Here is a 21,808-nt window from a genome sequence, read left to right as displayed (position 1 = left end):
AGTATTACCCCAAGTTATTCCTGAATATTTTCAACCACTCAAAATGTTCAGTGGCATCAGCGCTATACATACACATATAGTTCTTATTTTTTTCTTTTTATTTTTTGCCCTCTATGGACAATAAAAGCGGTACTGTGCTATGACGAAAGTGTACGCTCAGTGGCAGGGGCCTAACAACACAGCTGACCCACCAAGACTGGAAACTGAAAGGTACTGGAAAGGCATATGGGAGAAGGAGGTTGCACATAACAGCAGTGCACAATGGCTGGTGACCCTGTGAGAGGAGCACAGCAACCTCCCTGAACAGAAGCCAGTTACCATAACAGTGGCAGACATACAGGAAAGAATCTCAGATATGAAGAACTGGACAGCACCAGGCCCGGACATGGTCCACACCTACTGGCTAAAGAAACTCACAGCACTCCATGAGCGCCTAGCAGCACAAATGAACCAACTGCTGAGGGTTGGGACTCACCCAGGATGGCTAACCGAAGGGCGAACGATCCTCATCATGAAGGATCCCTCAAAGGGTGCAGTCCCATCCAACTATCGGCCAATAACCTGTCCACCTCTCCACAACATGGAAGCTCATACATGATCATACATGAGCGAAGCACAGAAGGGCATTGGTAGAGATACCAGAGGAGCCAAACATCAGCTCCTGGTTGACAGAACAGTCACACAAGACTGCAGGTCCCGACGTACCAACCTGTGCACAGCTTGGATTGATTACAAGAAAGCCTATGACTCGATGCCACATACATGGATCACTGAATGCTTGGAGTTGTATAAGGTGAACAGGACCCTAAGAGCCTTCGTTGCGAACTCGATGAGGATGTGGAAAACCACGCTTGAAGCCAATGGCAAGCCACTTACCCAAGTGTCCATCAAATGTGGCATATACCAAGGTGATGCACTCTCCCCACTGCTGTTCTGCATAGGACTGAACCCCCTAAGCCAAGTAATCACCAAGGCAGGCTATGGATACCGCCTCAGAAATGGAGCTACAATCAGTCACCTCCTCTACATGGATGACATAAAGCTGTATGCTAAGAGCGAAAGGGACATAGATTCCCTGATCCACACAACCAGGATCTACAGCAGCGACATCGGGATGTCATTCGGGCTTGAGAAATGTAGTCGGATGGTGACTAAGAGAGGAAAGGTAGTCCGCACTGAAGGGGTCTCACTCCCTGAAGGAACAATAGCAGACATTTGAGGACGGCTACACGTACCTCGGTATACCACAAGCCAATGGCAACATCGAACTGGCAACAAGGAAAGCGGCTACGGCCAAATACATACATAGGCCAAATACATAATACACAGTCTACATGTGTTTTGTGATTTTGCCCCAAGTGGAGGAGTTTGAGTATCTTGGGGTCTTGTTCACGAGTGAGGGCAGGAGGGAGCGAGAGATCGACAGGCGGATCGGTGCAGCATCTGCTGTGATGCGGACGTTGTGTCGGTCTGTCGTGGTGAAGAAGGAGCTGAGCCAAAGGGCGAAGCTCTCACTTTACCGGTCGATCTACGTTCCAACCCTCATCTATGGTCACGAGCTATGGGTCGTGACCGAAAGAACGAGATCCCGGATACACGCGGCCGAAATGAGTTTTCTCCGCAGGGTGTCCGGGCTCTACCTTAGAGATAAGGTGAGAAGCTCGGTCATCCGGGAGGGGCTCAGAGTCGAGCCGCTTCTCCTCCACATCGAGAGGAGCCAGATGAGGTGGCTTGGGCATCTGATTCGGATGCCTCCTGAACGCCTCCCTGGTGAGGTGTTCCGGGCATGTCCCACCGGGAGGAGACCCTGAGGAAGACCCAGGACACGCTGGAGAGACTATGTCACCCAGCTGGCCTGGGAACGCCTCGGGATCCCTCGGGGAGAGCTGGAAGATAAGTAGCTAGGGAGAGGGAAGTCTCGGCTTCCCTGCTAAAACTGTTGCCCCCGCGACCCGGCCCCGGATAAGCGGTAGAAGATGGATGGATGGATGGATGGATGGATGGAAAGCGGCTACGGCCAAATACCTCCAGCGAGTGAGGCAAGTCCTAAGAAGCCAGCTCAATGGCAAGAATAAGACAGCTATGCCCTCCCAGTGATCAGATACCCTGAAGGAATAATAAGGTGTCCAAAGGAAGAGATTCAGACCACGGACGTTAAGACCCGAAAGCTCCTAACCGTGCATGGAGGGTTCCATCCCAAATCCAGCACCCTGAGACTGTACGCAAGCCGAAAGGAAGGAGGCCGGGGACGAGTGAGTGTGAGAGCCACTGTCCAGGATGAAACATCCAAGCTCCATGAATACATCAAGGAGAAGGCTCCAATGGATGACGTACTCAGAGAATGTCTCAGACAATGAAGGAACGGAAGATGAGGCGCTGGAAGAGGGACCATCATGGGAAGACAAGCCCCTACACGGGATGTACCACCGGACCATAACTAAAGTGGCCGATCTCAAGAAGTCCTATCAGTGGCTAGAGAGTGCTGGCCTGAAGGACAGCACAGAGGCACTCATCCTGGCTGCTCAGGAGCAGGCCCTGAGCACCAGAGCCATTGAGGCCCAGATATACCACACCAGACAAGACCCAAGGTGTAGGTTGTGCAAAGAGGCACCTGAGACGATCCAACACATAACTGCAGGGTGTAAGATGCTGGCAGGGAAAGCCTACATGGAACGTGCCTGGTGACGTAAAGGGGACAGTCGTGCCTGTGGTGGTCGGAGCACTTGGGGCAGTGACCCCCAAACTAGATGAGTGGTTGCAACAGATCCCGGGAACAACATCGGACATCTCAGGCCAGAAATGTGCAGTGCTTGGAACAGCAAGGATACTGCGCAGAACCCTCAAGCTTCCTAGCCTATGGTAGAGGACCCGAGCTGAATGAGGGACGGACAATATATATATATATATATATATATATATATATACATACACTATATATAATGAATTGGAATATTTCACATATCACATCATTTTTATGCTTTGTGTTTGATTTAAAGATCAAAATACACAAAAAATTGCAGGCTTGAACCGACAAATGGCATTTTGTCATTTACTGCTGATAATTGATTTCAGACATGAATGTTCTACGAATTAGTTATGATCTTAATCACAGCAAAAAGTGGGACCAACTCATCTAGTTTTTTACTTTCACAAAAATGTGACATTCAAGATTTCGGACTTGTGTCTTTTAATAATAAACAAGGGGCAAACCGGTAGTCCAGTGGTTAGCACGTCGACTTCGCAGTGAAGAGGTACCGGGTTCAATTCCAGCTCCGGCCTCCCTGTGTGGAGTTTGCATGTTCTCCCCGGGCCTGCGTGGGTTTTCTCCGGGTGCTCCAGTTTCCTCCCGTATTCCAAAAACATGCGTGGCAGGCTGATTGAACACTCTAAACTTGTCCCTAGGTGTGAATGTGAGCGTGCATGGTTGTTCGTCTCTGTGTGCCCTGCGATTGACTGGCAACTGATTCAGGGTGTCCCCCCGCCTACTGCCCCAAGACAGCTGCCTCCAGCACCCCTGGCGACCCTAGTGAGGATCAAGCGGTTTGGAAAATGGATGGATGGATTGATGAATACTAAATAATAAAAGTCAGGCATCTGTTACACTGAATGGATCTACAGTCTGTGAATATGCTTCAAGGTGATTGGAAATTTTCTTTATGATTGATCAATGTTTTGAGGACATGTGAAATACAATTTTGGATGCAGTGCTAATTTGTTTGGATTTATCATCAACTCATACAAGCATATTATCATTTGCAGATTTTCAAGCTTCCACTTGAAAGAGATGGTCAGCTCGGGGGACCCATCCTTGCCCAAGAAGAAATTAAGACAATATTTGGATCCATCCCTGACATCTATGAGGTTCACACCAGAATAAAGGTTGTGTGCACTCACTTACCTTACCCGTTTCTGTTATACTAGTTTTGATCAAAATCCTTTTTCTTGTAATCCGTGAAGATTAATATTTTTTTTCCCTTCCCAGAGTGACCTTGAAGGCCTCCTGAAAGAATGGTCAGAAGAAAAGAGTGTCGGAGATATTATTCTTAAATATGTAAGAGAAAATGTCTTTGGTTTAAATTATATGATATAGTAGGGTTTTTTTAACATTAATTCCTGTTGAATATCAAGTACAACTTTATTGTCAAATATATATGCCATAAATATGTCATATATATATATATATATATATATATATATATATATATATGATATTTGCAATCATATGAGATATATATAGTATCTCATATGATTGCAAATATCACAATTAGTGTACATATCGTGTACAGTGCATCTGGAAAGTAGAACGCTCCACTTTTTCCACATTTTGTTGCTAACACCTTATTGCAAATCGGATTAAATTCATTTTTCCCACAAACTTGTGGACAATGAAAGTTAAAAAGGCTTTCCAGACCATTTTTGGTAAATTTATTAAAAATAAACTAAACGTATGATCTAGTGATCCTTGATCTGTCTATAATGTCTATAATGTAGAGTGATATATTCAAGCCCACACGCAAGAGGTCAACATTTGCAACCTAGAGAGACCACATAAACATATTTACAGCTTTCACACACTTTGAACAATTTTAAACTTAATAAAACAAACTTTTAAAAGTAAAAGTAAAGAGAATCAAATATTGTACTGTATATTAAACACAAAAATGTTCAATCGAATCATACAACCTTCTCCATTAAAACTCCACAAGTTTAATAGTGCAGCAACTTCTGCAAATATGACATTACAGTAAATATTCTCCAGTACGGACTCATGTTTGTGCTGTCCAATCTGTCCTTATAACAGAATTTCCTTATTTGGGAAATGAGCATGGTACATGTCATTTATGAAACTGCAAGTATTTTGACAAAATGCATGTGTAACAACACAAGCAATAAAATGCAAAAATATACTGCCCAAAAACTGTTTATAGAACAAAAACTGCAGTACAGTATACGGTACAGGTGTACAGTATTAAAAAAAACACTACACAGTACAGTATTTTAATATTGATTTTTTTTTTCAGTCTTGGGGAAAAAATTTGTCTATTTTGCGTTGTTTTGTTTAGTTGGGTTGTTCTTCTTCATTCCGATGCCATGATCTACAGGACGTAAGTGAATAAAGATTCATTCTTTCGCAATTACAGTAAAATGCAAGGCAATAAAAAGTCACTTACATGTTGTCGTTTCGGATCCGATGATAGAAAACAGCAAAGCGAACATGTTTCTTCCGTCGTGTCTCCCGTTGTGTCGAGTGGGCGCTGCTTTTTAAGCTAGTGCCGCGATCTACACGACATAAGTAAATAAAGTTAAAATCGTTTGCAATTACAGTAAAACGCATGCCAATAAAAAGTCAATTACACGTCATCGTTCGGAATCCGATCATAGAAAACGGCTAAGTGAACACATGTCTTCCGTTGCATTGGGTGGGCGCTGCATGTATTTAAGCTCCCGCGGCCTTCCGTCTCCATCCGGGTTACGGACAGTGGAACTTCTGCTTAAGTAAGTTCCGGTAAAATGTAATATCGTAGTCAAAATGTTAATGCAAAGGTTTTTATTCCCGGTGAAGGAAATTCCTTTTCATAGAATTCCGAAGATGGAAATCTTGACTGTACTCACAGGTATATACAGTATTGCCTGGTCTTTGAAAGACTTTTATTCGAGTTTAGTTGGGGACCTTCTCTTCCTCCTGCCTCGTTCAGAGAGAGAGGGTTGGGGGGGAGAAAGGGGGTTAGGGCACTTTACCTTACTTTACTTTTTGCTGGTCCATCCTCCATCTTCCGTCATTGTCCCTCTGGTCTTAGTCATAAAATGAACGTCCTCCATCCCGGTCTTTTTAAGTGCTTCCGTCCTTAAAGTTAACCAGTAACACCCCCCACCCCAAAAAAAAAAAAAAGAAAAACGGCCGTGCATGAGGCCGTGGGAGAGAGGCTAAAGGCAGAACAGAAATCGCATAGTTCATAAGCATTCTTTAAAGCTAATTCAGCTGGCTTTTATGGAGGCATGGGTTCGATTCCCACTTCTGTCAACGTGCTGTGTTATTATAGTAGAGAAAGCGAGAGAGAGAGACACACAGATACCGAGGGAGAGAGAAAAGAGTAATGTGTACAGCAAAGCCGCTTCCAGCCATTTTTAAAAAAATGTAGATCATCCATCCATCCATCCATCTTCCGAACTGCTTCATCCTCACTAGGGTCGCAGCGGGTGCTGTAGCCTATCCCAGCTGTCTTCGGGCAGTAGGCGGGGGGTACCCCGAATTGGTTGCTAGCCAATCGCAGGGCACGCAGAGACAAACAACCATGCACGCCCACACTCACACCTAGGAAATGTAGATCAGTGTTTGTTAACCTTGTTTAGAGGTACCGAACCGAACCAGTTGAGATGCACATTCACCGTACCCTTCATGAGAGAAAAATAAAAATATGATTTTTTAAAATTAAATTCAAGACATAAAAAACCAATTTATTAAAAATAGAAAAAAAATAAATAACATTTCAAGACAGAAGTATGTTTTTTTAATTGTGCACAAAATGGACCAGCCAGTGATGGCCAAGCAGGTGAGTCATCATAATAATTGACATGTTGAGTTGGGTGTGTCTTAACCTCCATGGCAGAGGCTGCGTCGAACCCCTGAGACCGATTCCCTGAACCCCGAGGGTTCGATTGAACCCAGGTTAAGAACCACTGATGGATATGCTGTGTTTTCAAAGCTCTAAGTCGCAAACCCAAAAGTGGGTTGCTGAGCCATTTAAGACGGGTCCTGGACACCACTTCCCTATGACCATCCCCAATCTAACTTTTTCCAATGTTTTCTCTCCCTAGTCAAAGGAGCTTGTGAAGGCGTACCCTCCCTTTGTCAACTTTTTCGAAATGAGCAAGGATACTATTGTTCGGTGTGAGAAACAAAAGCCACGCTTCCATGCATTTCTCAAGGTATATATTTTTTCAATTACAATCAGCAATAAAATAATTGTTAATGGTATAGAAACAACAATGATTCATTTTTCTTTCCCCAGAAAGCGACAACTGTACATTATATTAGCCGCATGAAATCATTGTAAAATTATATATCCATAAGATAAATGTCTTAATAATGTAAAATAAATGAATTATTCCTAAATTTAAATACAGTAATCCCTCATTTATCGTGGGGGTTACGTTCCAAAAAGAACCTATAAGTGAAATCAGTAAGTAGTCATCTTTATTTTTTACAATTATTAAATACACAGGACTGTAATTACCGGTAATGAAACCAGAGATTCAACCTTTTTTCAGGCCCAAGCATTAAAGCAAATGGCAAATATATATACTGTAATACAGGGGTGCCCAAACCTTTTGGATCGAAGATCTACTTTTTGATCAACTAACCTCACGGAATCTACCCTTACCGGCGCGCGCACGCACACACACACACAGAATTAAGATTTACCTGCTTTATTTTATTTTTTAAATATTTTTTTTGTGAAAATGAGACTGATTAGTGTGCAGTGTATATTAACACAAAAATATATTACTAACATGTACAAAGACACACAAATGGTTGTTTGTTTTTTTTCTTCTCAACACTCCTCGGATCTACTTGGGACCTGTCTTAGATCTACCGGTAGATCAGGATCTACCTAATGGGCACCCCTGCTGTAATATATATATATATATATATATCTCGTGAAGCACGTTGAGCTGCATTCCCTAATTAATGACGTTTGACTGAGTTAGTGATTATGCTGTTCCTGTTCCTATATTATCTGTAGATCAACCAGGCCAAGCCAGAATGTGGCCGACAGGCACTCGTCGAGCTCCTCATCAGACCTGTACAGAGACTTCCCAGTGTGGCTCTACTTCTAAATGGTAACTGATGCTCAGATATGTTGTATGTTGCATGGTGTTTCTAGTGGCAAGTTTGTCCACCTCACAGCTAACAGTTCTGGTTTGAATCTTATGTAAAACGTTTTTGTTTACAGTTTGCCTGTTCTCTCTGTACTTTGGTGTATTTTCTCTTTATTATGGCTTTCAGTGCACATTCAAAAGACAAACGTTCTACGGTGTCTGGTTTTGCAAAATTGTGTTATTCTTCATGCAGCGCTCATAGGACTTCACCAAACTAACTATTAAAATGCACAATGTCTAGTAAGCTGTGGTTACGTTCAATATAGGTTATCACCATGCTTATAAACAATCCTAGTTAGTGATAGAATATGCGTGTGGTTTGAGGTGAGCGATACGGACAAAAAATTACATCCCGATAATGTTTTATATCCCAATACAATTTCCTTAATATGTATGAAAAACATTTTGTATAGACTAAACAATAAAATGAAAAAAAAGACAAAATAACATAAAACACAATATCCAGTGGCCATATTCATGCCATTGTAAAAATAAGTTTGTTTAAACACTTTTCAGCCACAAGCATTTTCAAGATCTGCGCTTGCGGGTTAATGTTCAGTTGGCTGCTGTAGATGAGTACTTGGACAAAAGAAAACAGGCAGAAGGGGAAACAGATTGGGCATGCACTTGCTATATAAATCAGCATGTATTGTATTGTATTGCATCTGACACAAGTGCAGACCCATGCAGCAGCTTGGCTCTGCAGGTATGAGTGCATGTAGCGCGCTGCTGGCTCATAACTTGACACAGTTGAATACATCAGCAGACTAAAAGCAGGAAAGGATGGAGGTGTAGTCTGCATCGGCGGGATAATATGACATGTGCATCAACGGCAACAAAAATGAATGCAACTTCGACTTCGCTTTGAGAACGCATGGCTTTCAGAACGCATGGCTTCCGTCATGCGCGCGTTGTTTCTGCGTAGCAATGTCCCATGAGATATCTCAGACATAAAAGGGAGCTCGAGCACGCTGGTCAGGCGTCTTGCTGCATTTCATTATTGGTCAATGCCAGAGAACCAAAAGTAGAACAACGTAGTACATGCCACACTATACAACTAGACAAACATAAAATCCACATGCCAGATTTTCTCCGTTGTGGTTGTGAGGTATCCACCAGACAACCGAGGGTTACATTTATCTGTGACACGTCTGTCGGGTTAAAATCGGGCCACATTCGTGTAGTCCAGGGGTCGGCAACCCAAAATGTTGAAAGAGCCATTTTGGACCAAAATAAATCCCCAAAACAAATATGTCTAGAGCCGCAAAAAAATAAAAGCCTTATAAAGAAGGGAACACATGCTGTATGTACTGTATCTATATTAGCTGTTAACCTACTATCAAAATGACTTAAGTTAGCTACAAATACACAATGAGCTTTCCCGATTAACAGTCCCCCCCCCCCCCCCCCCACATCAGATAGAGCATGGGTGCCCAACCTTTTTTAACCGAGGATCTACTTTTCGATCAACCAACCTCCCGCGATCGACTCGTTACCGTACACGCGCACATATGCACGCACTTACATGCGCATGCCATTATGAGCAACAGCCATAACGGCCCCCAAGATGGCATGGGACGTATTTTTGCGGCATGTTAACTATTGTAGTTCACGTGTACTCGGTGAATTGTACATGAAATTCAGTTTTTTTCAAAAAACAGCCACCTAATTGGCAATCCCGTCCTCCTAATAGAAATGTGTGTCGCAGGCTATGACGCGAATCTTCGTTGACAGAAATCATCCGTCATCAGTAATCAATGTCATCTTTGTCCTCCTATAGAAACCATATTAAAACAAAAAATATATTTCTCTCCCCTATCTTTTTCCATTTTCAAACATTTTTGAAAAAGCTCCAGGGGGCCACGAGAGCGGCTCCAGAGCCGCAGGTTGCCGACGCCGGTGTAGTCTGACCTCATCATGAAACGGTTTGAATTATGATGTGCAGATTAGAACCCCCCAAAAAGTCAAGAAGTTAATCATGTAATCTGCAACAGTTATGATCTCACAGCCTTATGTGCTCAAAGCCCAATGAAGACACTAAATTGGCCAGAGGTGTGAGTATGATTGGGTGGTGGTTTATATGTGACCTGATGACCAGGTTGTAATACACATGATATATTGTGATATACTCCAGCTCACCAAGGACGCTGAACAAAAAATTTTCTATGTCTCTTTAAAATAGTTTTTTTTTAACCACCAGACATAAGGAAGCACACATCAGATGACAACCCTGACAAGCTGAAACTGGAGGAAGCAATTGAGTCTCTCAAAGAAGTTATGACGTGAGTTTCCATGTCTTCACTCTCATTTGTGGTTATCAATCACCATATCATCACACCAATAAAACCTGACTCAATTTTGCCAAACTTTTTTGCCAATGTCAGTTATTTACAGGAAATGAATATATAGTTCAAACTATAAAAGACAAAAGATGAGAATAAACAATAAATGATTTAAGTGCACAAACATACAATATGTATATATTTATACTGTATTTTTGCGACCATACCGCGCACCGTATTAAAACGTGCAGCCTCAGATTGGGTGCTATTTCTGTATTCAACAAACACATAAGCCACATTGTATTATTCGACAAAGGCATGATAAAACATACGCTGCCTTAATAAATATGGTAGCATGCATGCAGGCTAGCATGTTTTTAAAAAGGAAGCGGGATCAAAGCTGAGTTTGGTTGTACTTTATTAAGTATTGTACTCGCATTATTTTTGGATTCATTCTCATCCACAAATCCTTCAGTCTTCATCTTTTACATCTGAACAGCTGACCAAGTTCTCCATCAAACACCCTAAGTTACTTCTCTTAATAAAAATAAACTATTTACCTGCTCACTATTTAAAAGAACTCACACAACTGAACGAATAAATTTAGCAAGCACATGTTATACTCTTCAGCTGATGTTTTTCGATTATGAAAAACCAAGTCAGAATAAAAATAAACATGTTTGCTCCTTTTCACACGTCTATATTTTATGAGCATTTCTGTGTGAAGCAATTGTTCAGTTCAAACAATTCTGAGTAGTTATGAGAGAATGATGTTAGTTTTGTCAGAACATTTTTAATAGCTGATTCTCTGTGTGGAATTATATTTCATTCAACAATTATTTTCATACAGTATTTTCCCCTGCCTAATATTATTTTGACCTAATAAAAATACCCAAAATGTTGAGGACTGTGTTTTGTCATTTCTAAGTCCACTATGTTCGTTTATATTCTAGGTTTGGACACTTTAGGACACTTTATACATGTTCAATGCTGTGAGGAAGTATTTTTCCCCTTCCTGATTTCTGTTCTTTTCATGTTTATCACACCAAGGTTTGCTTCATCAAACCAATTTCAAAATCACATAGGGGAACTTAATGAAATAGAAAATGCAGTTTCTAAATGCCAAATCGGGAAAGGAGCCAATACTTTTTCATGACACTGTTCTATCCAAGCTAGAATTTTGATATCATATTGTCACTGGATTCCATTATAATAACTGTACTGTACTTTTCACCAGTCACATTAACGAGGACAAGAGGAAGACGGATGGTCAGAAGCAGATCTTTGATGTTGTTTATGAAGTTGACGGATGTCCAGTAAGTCTGAGTTTATCTCATTTTTCTTTGCATATGACTACTACTACGACTACTACATTGAAAACACGTATACTTGACATTGCAAGATTCAGAACTCCCAGTGATGCTTCATGTTGCATCATTCCTCTGTATGGATGAGCAGCAGGGCTGCCACAAACGATTATTTTGCTATTCGACTAATCACCAACAGTCATCTTGATGAGTCAACTAATCAAAACCATATATACCGGTACAGTAAATTGCAGCATATCGCAACAGTAACCATCATTAGCTTACAACTTGAATTATTTAAGGTATGTACACATTAAGAACAAAGATTAAGATTATTATTCAACTTTTATTCAACTTTGCGGCTTGTACCAACATTCCTGACATTTTTATAAATGCTGGCACAACTTAAATTGAATGTGATACTGCGGTCAATAATTTTGAGGTCTAAATGTTTAGTGCATTCCCTTGACACTCTGGAGGAGGTGGGCAACAGAAGGATGCTAACTAAGCTAAAAGCTATGATGGCCAGTCCCTCCCACCCCCTCCAGCCCGCCCTGACAGCACTTGGTAGCTCTTTCAGCCAGGGACTGTTACACCCGCGCTGCAAGAAGGAGAGATACCGACGCTCGTTCCTACCGACTGCTGTCAGGCTGCTGAATAAAAATAACAATAATAATAATAATAATAATTAAATGATGTGAAAGACAATTGTAAATAGCACTGCGATTTATCCATTTTGTGTTTATATTGCACTTAATTGAACGGTGTTTGTTGTTTTTTTTCTTCTTTCTTTTTTCTTTTTTCTACCTACATTCTTGCTGCTGGAGGCTGTAAATTTCCCCACTGTTATGTTTTTTCCCCCAAAAAACATAAGTCGCCCTGGAGATGTCGCATTTTTTTGTGAAAATGAAACTGATAGGATGATTAGGGTGCAGCGTACATTAACACAAAAAAATATATTACTAACATGTACGAAGACACACAAATGCTTGTTTGTTTGTTTTTCTCCTCGACACTCCTCGGATCTACTTGGGACCCGTCTTAGATTTACCGGTAGATCAGGATCGACGTAATGGGCACCCCTATTTAGATTCACATGATTTCTATGAGACAGAATGACTTATGAGCCACACTAGCTATTTTGCCAGCTTAAAAAGCAAATTTGAGTAACCATAAGATGTCGTCATTAAACTGCCTCGCCAGGTTGGGACAAGCACTGCTAGCTCAGGAAGATGAGTCAAGTCAGCCGTAATGCCGCGAAACAATGCAGGAGCAACTTCAAAATAAAAGCCTACCAAGGCATCAATATCAACATTATTTGATAATATAAGCTTTATTTTGCAGTTGGCCTTCTCTCTGCGCTAGTGGCGTGTCACTGTCATCCATAAGCATGAGCACTTGTTGCTGCATCTGGCTTGACTTCTTCATGACCCACGATGCCTCTGAAAAGGTCCTATTACTTCAGTGTTTTTATTTTTCCACTCCCGGTGGAGCTCGATGAACATTTTGTTTTCATCATTTATCGCAATTTTAAAATGTCACATTTTTCATCAGGGCCGATGAATGTGCAAAGTTTGAGTTTTCGTGCATATTTTGGTCAGCAAAAATACAATTCATTTTTGTGTGGAAAAAATAATAATTTCTACAAAAACAATAGGGACCTTACAGCCATCACTGCTCAAGTCTAAATCGGGGTTTCCACTCTTGGAAAATTTTGAAAATGATTGAGAGATTTTCCAATCATGGAAAACGCAAAGAAAATGAGAAAAATATGGTTACAGCCGATGAGCAAGCGCCTCAGCCGGATCAACCGGCGTGATCTGCAGGTCAGCCTGATGTCCCGGTCACCAAACCCACCACAACCATACCAACCGGCATGCCATCGAAGGGCATCCGGCCTTGCGCCGGTCTAGGTTCATGTGGACGGCTCCTCCCACGGGTTATTCTCCAGCCCCAGAGACTCCGTGAACGTGTGCCCAAGCATATTGCCCGCTTTTCCTTGGCCTGCCCGCTGTGCAGCTTGTCCAAGACGCCGTGCCACAGAGTCCACCGCAAAACAAAAATGCTCCTCTCACTCTGTGTCTAAATACTTGCCTTACTTCTTCCCCTAATTCTGGACTACAATTTGCGAAGTTGCCACATCGTGGAACTTCAATTCATATTTTGAATCGCGCAAAACCAGTGGCGAAGTCTCAGCCACTCGTGAAATCTTGTGACCGAACCCCGAACGATATAGTGCAAATGTTCAATTTATCTTGCCCCAATACTACCCCAGTCGATTGGTGCCTGTTGTAATAGAGAAGCAACCGAGGCGAGGCTCGGGGTCAGGCCGTTATGGAACCTGTAATTAAAAAGAATATGCCTAGAGCAGGCCTGCCCAACCAGTCGATCACGCGGTGTGTAGGGTGTGTCATTATTATTATTATAATTTTTAGATATTTTGAGTTGATGTACATTACGGCCTGCACACCCTGTCATTATCATGTTACCCCCCGCCCCCTGGCCCAAAATTACCAATGTACTGTATGTAAAAACCTACTTGCAGTCCCTTCAACCAGGGTGCTGAGCTGGAGTTTTACCTCACTGATCAGCCCTCTGGGCTCCCAAACAGAAGACAAGTTTGGACTCTGGTTTGAGTGGATGCCCAAAGGGTAACACGTCACCGCTTCCATAGGGTCAGGCAAAATGATCTGACACATTTGTAGGTTAAATAAAAGGCTAATAAAGTAAAGAAACAAAACGTGTTTTAGTTTTGAAAAGTACATATAATGACATTTCTTTTCATATGCAGTAATGACATTTTGCTTTGTTTCTTTTTTGTTGTTGTTTTTTTTCGTTTTTTGTTTCTTTTTCAGTTGCTGCCATGAATTGAACTTTCATTGTGGAAACATTCATTAAAACAACAAACGAATGCAAACAAATCTGTAACTGCATCACAGCGAGTGTTCCGTTTATACTTCAATCTTGGTAGACATGATTCCGTACCAGCTCAAAACACGATCTTGTTATGGGTTACCAACTTCAGAGCTACTGAATCTGCATTGAAACGAAAATCAACTGGCTGACCTCGCACCGCCAGTGGAGTAGGGAGAAACCTAAAACAGGCAGGATATTGCTCTTGAGGAACCGGAGTTCCCTACACCAGCTCTAGGTTGTCCCCTAGTTGTTATTGTGAGTGTAAATGTTTATTTGTCTATGTGAGCCTTGCAATTGTACCCCGCCAACTGCCCAAATACAGCTGCGATAGACTCAAGCACACCTGTGACCCTGGTGAGGATAAGTGGTTCAAATTATGATTGGATGGATAGTATGTTCGAAACGCAGATTGACCATTAACATAAAAATTTGAGAAATGCCAAAAATGGACGTGTTTTTCACAGGGCAGCAACTATATGGTATATTATTTCATGGTTTGTTAGTATTCCTGTGATTTAATGCTAAATAATTTATGCCTCAATTGAATGGAGCAGTGTATCACGGGCGTTAAGGAATGTTTGTGTCATGTTTTCCTCCTACAGAAACCATTTAAAACAAACAAAATATGTACAGTATATATATTTCCGTACTCCATCCTTTTCCATTTTCAAACATTTTTGAAAAAACTCCACGGAGCCACTAGGGCAGCGCTAAAGAGCCGCATGCGGCTCTGGGGCCGCGGGTTGCCTACCGCCGGACTAGTCTCAAATACAGCAGAAAGTAAATGGCCAGGACTACATCTGTTCAAGTGTTTTTAAAAACAATAGACTTTATCATGCCACTTTTTGTGATGTCAATCTTTTGATCTGCCTCAATAATGAAATGGATTTAAAATTAAAATAGGGGGTTTCTCAGCAATTTTTAGATGAATAAACTATAGATTAATTAGATCAATTAATTACAGACCATAATTAATTAATCTCACAATTTTTAAAATCTCTTGACAGCACTAAAGCTGGTACGTGACACGATGCAGTTAACAAATGCACGCAAATATAAGAAACGGTTCTGTTGTGGCATGAAATTATTTATCATTTACCCACAGTTGCAGTACAGTGTAAATGTAATCATTTTTAATGTATTGATGACTTTGTTAATGTTGATGGCAGTCGGTAAGTTTTACAAGTCAGTAAGTTTTACCAGTATTCGTGGTTGGGGTACCAAACGATAAATATACAATGAGAGTATATATATGTTGCCCAAAGGCTTGAATAATAAACAACACATGTTTTGGTGCCCTAACACTTCTGCCCCTAACACCACTGTATAATTATTAAATTATTAGGAGTGGGTAAAGGGTTTAAATCTTTTGTCTTCAAATGTTGTAAAGTGTTGAAAAATATTAAAAACGTATTTATCTCATCAACGTATTCAAATTTTTATCCTTGCAAGAATAGTTTGAATAAAGATATTTAAAATATAGATAATTTGAAGTTTATTTGCTGTGAGGTACTATTCCACTGCTTTTTACTGATTTAAGTTTTTTCTAAGGCATCGGTTCAGTACTGGTAGCGAGGTAGTTTATGAAGGTACAGTATCAAAGTCAACATGTTGTTATTGTGACAACACTGATCAGTCCAAGATCAGCAGTATTCAAATCTTAGCTTTCTGAATAGGAATCCAATTGGGGGTTTTCAAGAGACTCCAACCCCACATTTTGGATATTTTGTATTCAAATATGATGCTATCAGTGTGTACATCTGTGATTATTATTATTCTATTACTAAACATCAGGATTTCTGTTTCTTTAAAAGAGACCACGGATTTGTAGTCATAGACCTTGCTTTGCTTCAGTCTGTTGATTGTCCACATGACTTTCAATATCATATTTTTGCAGGCTAACTTGCTATCCTCCCACCGCAGTCTGGTTTACAAAGTTGAAACAATCGCACTCGGAGACAAACCCTGTGACCGTGGTGAACATGTCACACTCTTCCTCTTCAGTGATTGTTTGGAGGTAATGTTTTTTGTTCTCGACTTTTGAAATGCGTAATTTATCTATTTTATAAGGATGTATACTGTTGTGTTCATTTTTTATTCTGTCGAACAGTCTTCCCTGTACATTTTCCAATTTATTTGTGGCATTTATGGAGGGGATTTACTTTAACCTAAATTTTTTTTTTCTTTTTCGTTCTTTAAGGGTACATCAATACATTTCCAAATAAGATGTCTGTTTTGGAAAGTTGAAGCGAACAACTTAAAAACCCAATTCCAGTAAAGTTGGGACATTATGTTAAACGTAAATACATGGGGTTTTTTTTTCAAATCATGTTCAACTGATATTTAATTGACTACGCCACAAAAACAAAATATTTGATGTTAAAACTGATAAACTTTATTGCTTTTAGCAAATAATCATTAGCTAAGAATTTTATGACTGCAACATATTCCCAAAACGCTGGGAACAGGGTCATATTTACCACTGTGTTACATCACCTTTTCTTTTAACAACATTCAGTATACATTTGGGAACTGACGATACCAATTGTTGAAACTTTTTAGGCCAAATTCCTTCCCATTCTTGCTTGATGTACAGCCTCAGCTGTTCAACAGTCGGGGGTCTCCTTTGTTGTATTTTACGCTTCATAATATACCACACATTTTTAATTGGAGACAGGTCTGACCTGCAGGCAGGCCAGTCTAGTATTTAATAATAATAATAATAATAATAATAATATATCCTTTATTCGTCCCACACTCTCTTACAACACAGCCATACTGTTGTAACAAGTGCAGAATATGGTTTTGGCATCGTCTTGCTGAGATAAGCAGGGGCGTCCATGTATGTACCTTTCAGCATTTATGGTGCCTTCACAGATAAGATTAAGATAGATATCCTTTATTTGTCCCACACTGGGGAAATTTACAGCCTACAGCAGCAAAAATGTAGGTAGAAAGAAATGAGTAAGTTACCCATGCCATTGCCACTAATATACCATCAAAGATGCTGGCTTTGGAACTCTGCATCTTTAACAGTCCAGACGGTTCTTTTCCTCTTCAGCCCAGAGGACACGACGTTCAGAATTATAAGAAACAGTTTGCAGTGGGGAATCGTCTGACCACACAACAGTTTTCCACTTTGCATCAGTCCAGTTTAGATGAGTTTAAGCCCAGAGAAGCTGGCGGTGTTTCTGGGTGTTTTTGATCAATGGCTTTGCTTTGCATAGTTGAGTTTTAAGTTGCACTGAAGGATGCAGCACTGAACTTATCCTGTATGTATGTGATGCATACTATACTGTATAATGTAATGTGTTGACTCACTGCTTTGGTTCCAATTTAACTTTTTCGCTCATTGTCATTAGACATACCGTATTTTCACGAACATTCGACGCACCGTATGGTTGGCCGCAGTCTCATTAATGGGTGCCATTTCTGTATTTTACACATAGACAAACCGCACTGTATTATTGGGCGCAGTTTTACAGTGGTAAAACATACGCCAGCCTAAACATACGGCATGCATGCGCGCACGCCAACACGTTAGCTTGAAGCATACGGTAGCATGCCAAGACATACGGATACACGCTAAAACACGTTCTTAAAAAGGCAACGAAAGCAGAACTGAGTTCGGGTGTATTTTATTTACAAGCGTATTTTCACGACTATTCGACGCACCGTAAGGTTGGGCGCAGTCTCATTAATGGGTGACATTTCTGTATTTTACACATACACAGGACGCACTGTACTAATGGGCGCAGTTTTACAGTGGTAAAACATACGCTTAAACATACGGCATGCATGCATGCTAACACGTTCGCTAACACGTTAGCTTGAAGCATACACTGAAGCTCAAAGCTGAAACATGTTTTTAAAAAGGCAACGAAAGCAGAACTGAGGTAGGGTGTATTTTATTTACAAGGTACTCATGTTTTTTGCTCAATCATCACTCAGAAAGCCATCAAAGTCGTCATCTTCTGTGTCCGAATTGAACAATTGTGCAAGTATCGGTAATCCATCCAAACCGCCGGGTTCCCTCTCGTTGTCAGAGTCACTCTCGTCGTCATGTGGCTCCACAGAAATGATGCCGGGTTTGCCAAAAGCTCGAACAACTGTACTAGCAGATACGTTCGTCCAAGCAGCCACAATCCATTCACAGATTGTGGCGTAACTAGCCTGGCGCTGCCTCCCACTCTTCGTGAAGCTGTGTTCACCATCGATCATGCATTTTTCCCATGCCGCTCGCAACTTCACTTTGAACGCCCGGTTGATGCCGATGTCCAGCGGTTAGAATTCATTTTCGGGGGTTCTTGGAAATCAAAACCGGAGTGGTTTTGAAATAATGCACATACTCACATTTTATACAGGTGCTGGTACCTGCTAGAGGCGTGCCTTTAGCGTCCACTTACACGCCCACCCTTCACTTATTGCGGACCCACCCCCTGCGTGCCTGTCCTCACTCACGTCCACCTCTCTCCATATATTTACATATATGTGCACGGACGCGCTTCACTGATTGGCCGACCTCTTCTCCGCACTTCACTGATTGGTCGACCTCACTTCCGCCTTTTCTCTATATAAACAGCGTGTTGGGTCTCAGCCAGATTTTGGAACTCAGCTCATATAAAAGACGCTCCGCATTATAAGGCGTCCTGTCCATTTTGGAGAAAATTTTAGACTTTTAATGGCGCCTTATAGTCGTGAAAATACGGTACTCACTTTTTTTGCTCAATCATCACTCAGAAAGCCATGTTCTCATCTTCTGTATCCGAATTGAACAATTGTGCAAGTACCGGTAATCCATCCAAACCGCCGGGTTCCCTCTCGTTGTCAGAGTCACTCTCGTTGTCATGTGACTCCACAGAAATGATGCCGGCTTTGCCAAAAGCTCGAACAACTGTACTAGCAGATACGTTCGTCCAAGCAGCCACATTCCATTCACAGATTGTGGCGTAACTAGCCCGGGGCTGCCTCCCACTCTTCGTAAAGCTGTGTTTGCCATCGATCATCCATTTTTCCCATGCCACTCGCAACTTCACTTTGAACGCCTGGTTGATGCCGATATCCAGCGGTTGGAGTTCTTTAGTCAAGCCTCCGGGAATGACGGCAAGCTCGGAGTTCATTTGCTTGACTTTGTTTTTCACCGCTGTTGTGAGATGGGCACGCATGGAGTCGCAAATCAAGAGTGAGGGCGAGGCATGGAAAAAGCCATCCGGTCTCTTAACATACACCTCACTTATCCACTCTCTCATCTTCTCCTCGTCCATCCAGCCCTTTTGGTTTGCTTTCACAATGATGCCGGCTGGAAACTTTTCTTTCGGCAACGTCTTTCGCTTAGAAATCACCATAGGTTGCAGTTTCTGTGCATTGGCATGACAACCAAGAACGACAGTAAAAGCAGACTTCTCGTGCCCCGTTGTGCGTATCGCAACCGTGCTGGTCCCCTTCTTCTCCACAGTGTGGTTCACCGGGATGTCGAAAGTCAGCGGGACCTCGTCCATGTTGGTTATGTGGTTAGGCTGGATGCGTTTGTCGACAATCGCCTTACTGCAGTAGGTGAGGAAAACGGCCAGCTTTTCTTTGTAGTCCGCTGGAAGTTGCTGAGCCACGGTCGTCTTCACTCTCACGGGTAGATGGCGCCGTTTCATAAAGCGAAAGCACCAAGACGGACCTCCTTGAAAATGTTCAATTTTCAATTCTTCGGCTAACGTTTTCGCTCTTAGTCGAATGGTGACCGTGGAGACACTTCTGCCGGCTGCTCTTTGATCAAGAATCCACCGCTCCAGTTGGTCTTCCAACTCGGGCCACCTCGCCTTATTTCCACGGAAACTCAGCTTCGTCTTTTTGACTTGGCGAAGCTCGTTCTCCTGCTTCCTACATTTGCGAACCATGGATTCGTTGACATTAAATTCTCTGGCGGCTGCTCGATTCCCATGTTTCTCTGCATAACCGATGGCTTGGAGTTTGAATTGAGCTTCGTAGGCGTGTCTCTTTGTGGAATTCATTTTCGGGGGTTCTTGGAAACCAAAACCGAAGTTGTTTTGCAATAATGCACATACTCACACTTTATACAGGTGCTGGTACCTGCTAGAGGCGTTCCTTTAGCGTCCACTTACACGCCCACCCTTCACTCATTGGCGACCCCCTCGCCCCCCACTGCATGCATGTCCTCACTCACGTCCACCTTTTCTCTCTCTCTCTCTCTCCATATATTTACATATATATATACACGGACGCCCTTCACCGATTGGCCGACCTCTTCTCCGCATGCCTGTCGTCTCTCACGTACACCTTTTCTCTCTCTCTCTCTCTCTCCATATATTTACATATATCTATACACGGACGCCCTTCACTGATTGGTCGACCTCACGTCCGCCTTTTCTCTATATAAACAGTGTGTCGGGTCTCAGCCAGGTTTTGGAACTCAGCTCATACAAAAGACGCTCCACATTATAGGGCGTCCTGTCCATTTTGGAGAACATTTTAGACTTTTAATGGCGCCTTATAGTCGTGAAAATACGGTACTTACCCGATTCTGACTTCGGTTCCAGATCGGTCAGTTGTAAGTCAGCTGCGAGGCACCAGCTGCGGTGGCATTGATTCTCAATGCCAAATTCTGCTCATCAGTTCCAATAATAAGATCACTTGGTAGTCATCCCTGCAAACATAACACATTCTGTCTGTCTGATTATATATTTTTATTCAGATTGCAAGGAAGCGACACAAAGTTATCAATACTTTTAAGAGTCCACTGGGACAAACAAGAGCGCCACCTCCACTGAAGCACATCACTTTGATGCCACTGTCACAAATTCGAAGAGTTCTGGACCTGCGGGACACAGAAGGTAAGATGACCGCGTGTACAGATGGAAAAAAGCTTTAATGAAGTGAAGAATGTTGGGTGTTTATTTAACCTACTGCAGATCGCAGAGAAGTGTGAATTTGGCGATAGGCCCTTTTGTTGAAACATATTTTTTGAAATGGGAATAGAATAGAAAATATGACGTCATTGTAAATACAAGTACGATAATACATACAAATACAAACACATGTAAAGGGAAAATGGAGTAAAAAACTAAAATGAAAAAGACTGATGGAAACGTGGCTAAATGGAACCAGTCAGACTGGGCCAAAATTAATTACAAAACTAGTCTCTTGGAGCTTTGACTGTTTCTAAAAACATTTCAGTGACATCACACCCACTTGCAACATGCAGTTAAGCTATACATTTGAATTCAACTCAATTTAGAGCACTTTAACATAACAATTTTTGCATACAAAGTGCTCTCCATGTAGTATAAATCAGTCATACATCAACAAAGATAGTAAAATCAATAATATAAGAACAAAGACAGCAGTGTGCAGGTGTGTAAATGTGTGCTTTGAGCTAAAAAGATGTTTGCACAAGTATACACAAATTGACAT

General features: G+C 41.7%; 1 protein-coding gene across 3 annotated transcripts in view; it reads left to right on the top strand.

Annotated features, from left to right (window-relative positions):
* Positions 1 to 21,808, top strand: part of ect2 (epithelial cell transforming 2) — a 103,760-nt gene that overhangs the window by 61,194 nt on the left and 20,758 nt on the right. For all 3 annotated transcript variants that reach the window (XM_052073361.1, XM_052073359.1, XM_052073360.1), the window contains 8 exons: positions 3,760 to 3,879; positions 3,983 to 4,051; positions 6,817 to 6,927; positions 7,746 to 7,842; positions 10,082 to 10,163; positions 11,401 to 11,479; positions 16,284 to 16,403; positions 21,090 to 21,228. In XM_052073361.1, the coding sequence (XP_051929321.1) occupies positions 3,760 to 3,879; positions 3,983 to 4,051; positions 6,817 to 6,927; positions 7,746 to 7,842; positions 10,082 to 10,163; positions 11,401 to 11,479; positions 16,284 to 16,403; positions 21,090 to 21,228 (817 nt within the window). The remainder of the gene's footprint in view (positions 1 to 3,759; positions 3,880 to 3,982; positions 4,052 to 6,816; positions 6,928 to 7,745; positions 7,843 to 10,081; positions 10,164 to 11,400; positions 11,480 to 16,283; positions 16,404 to 21,089; positions 21,229 to 21,808) is intronic.

Source organism: Hippocampus zosterae, chromosome 8 (genome assembly GCF_025434085.1).
Source record: "Hippocampus zosterae strain Florida chromosome 8, ASM2543408v3, whole genome shotgun sequence".
In the NCBI taxonomy this organism is placed as follows: domain Eukaryota; kingdom Metazoa; phylum Chordata; class Actinopteri; order Syngnathiformes; family Syngnathidae; genus Hippocampus; species Hippocampus zosterae.
The sequence above is the reverse complement of the archived record's forward strand: the minus strand, read 5'-3'. Positions and strand labels throughout refer to the sequence as shown.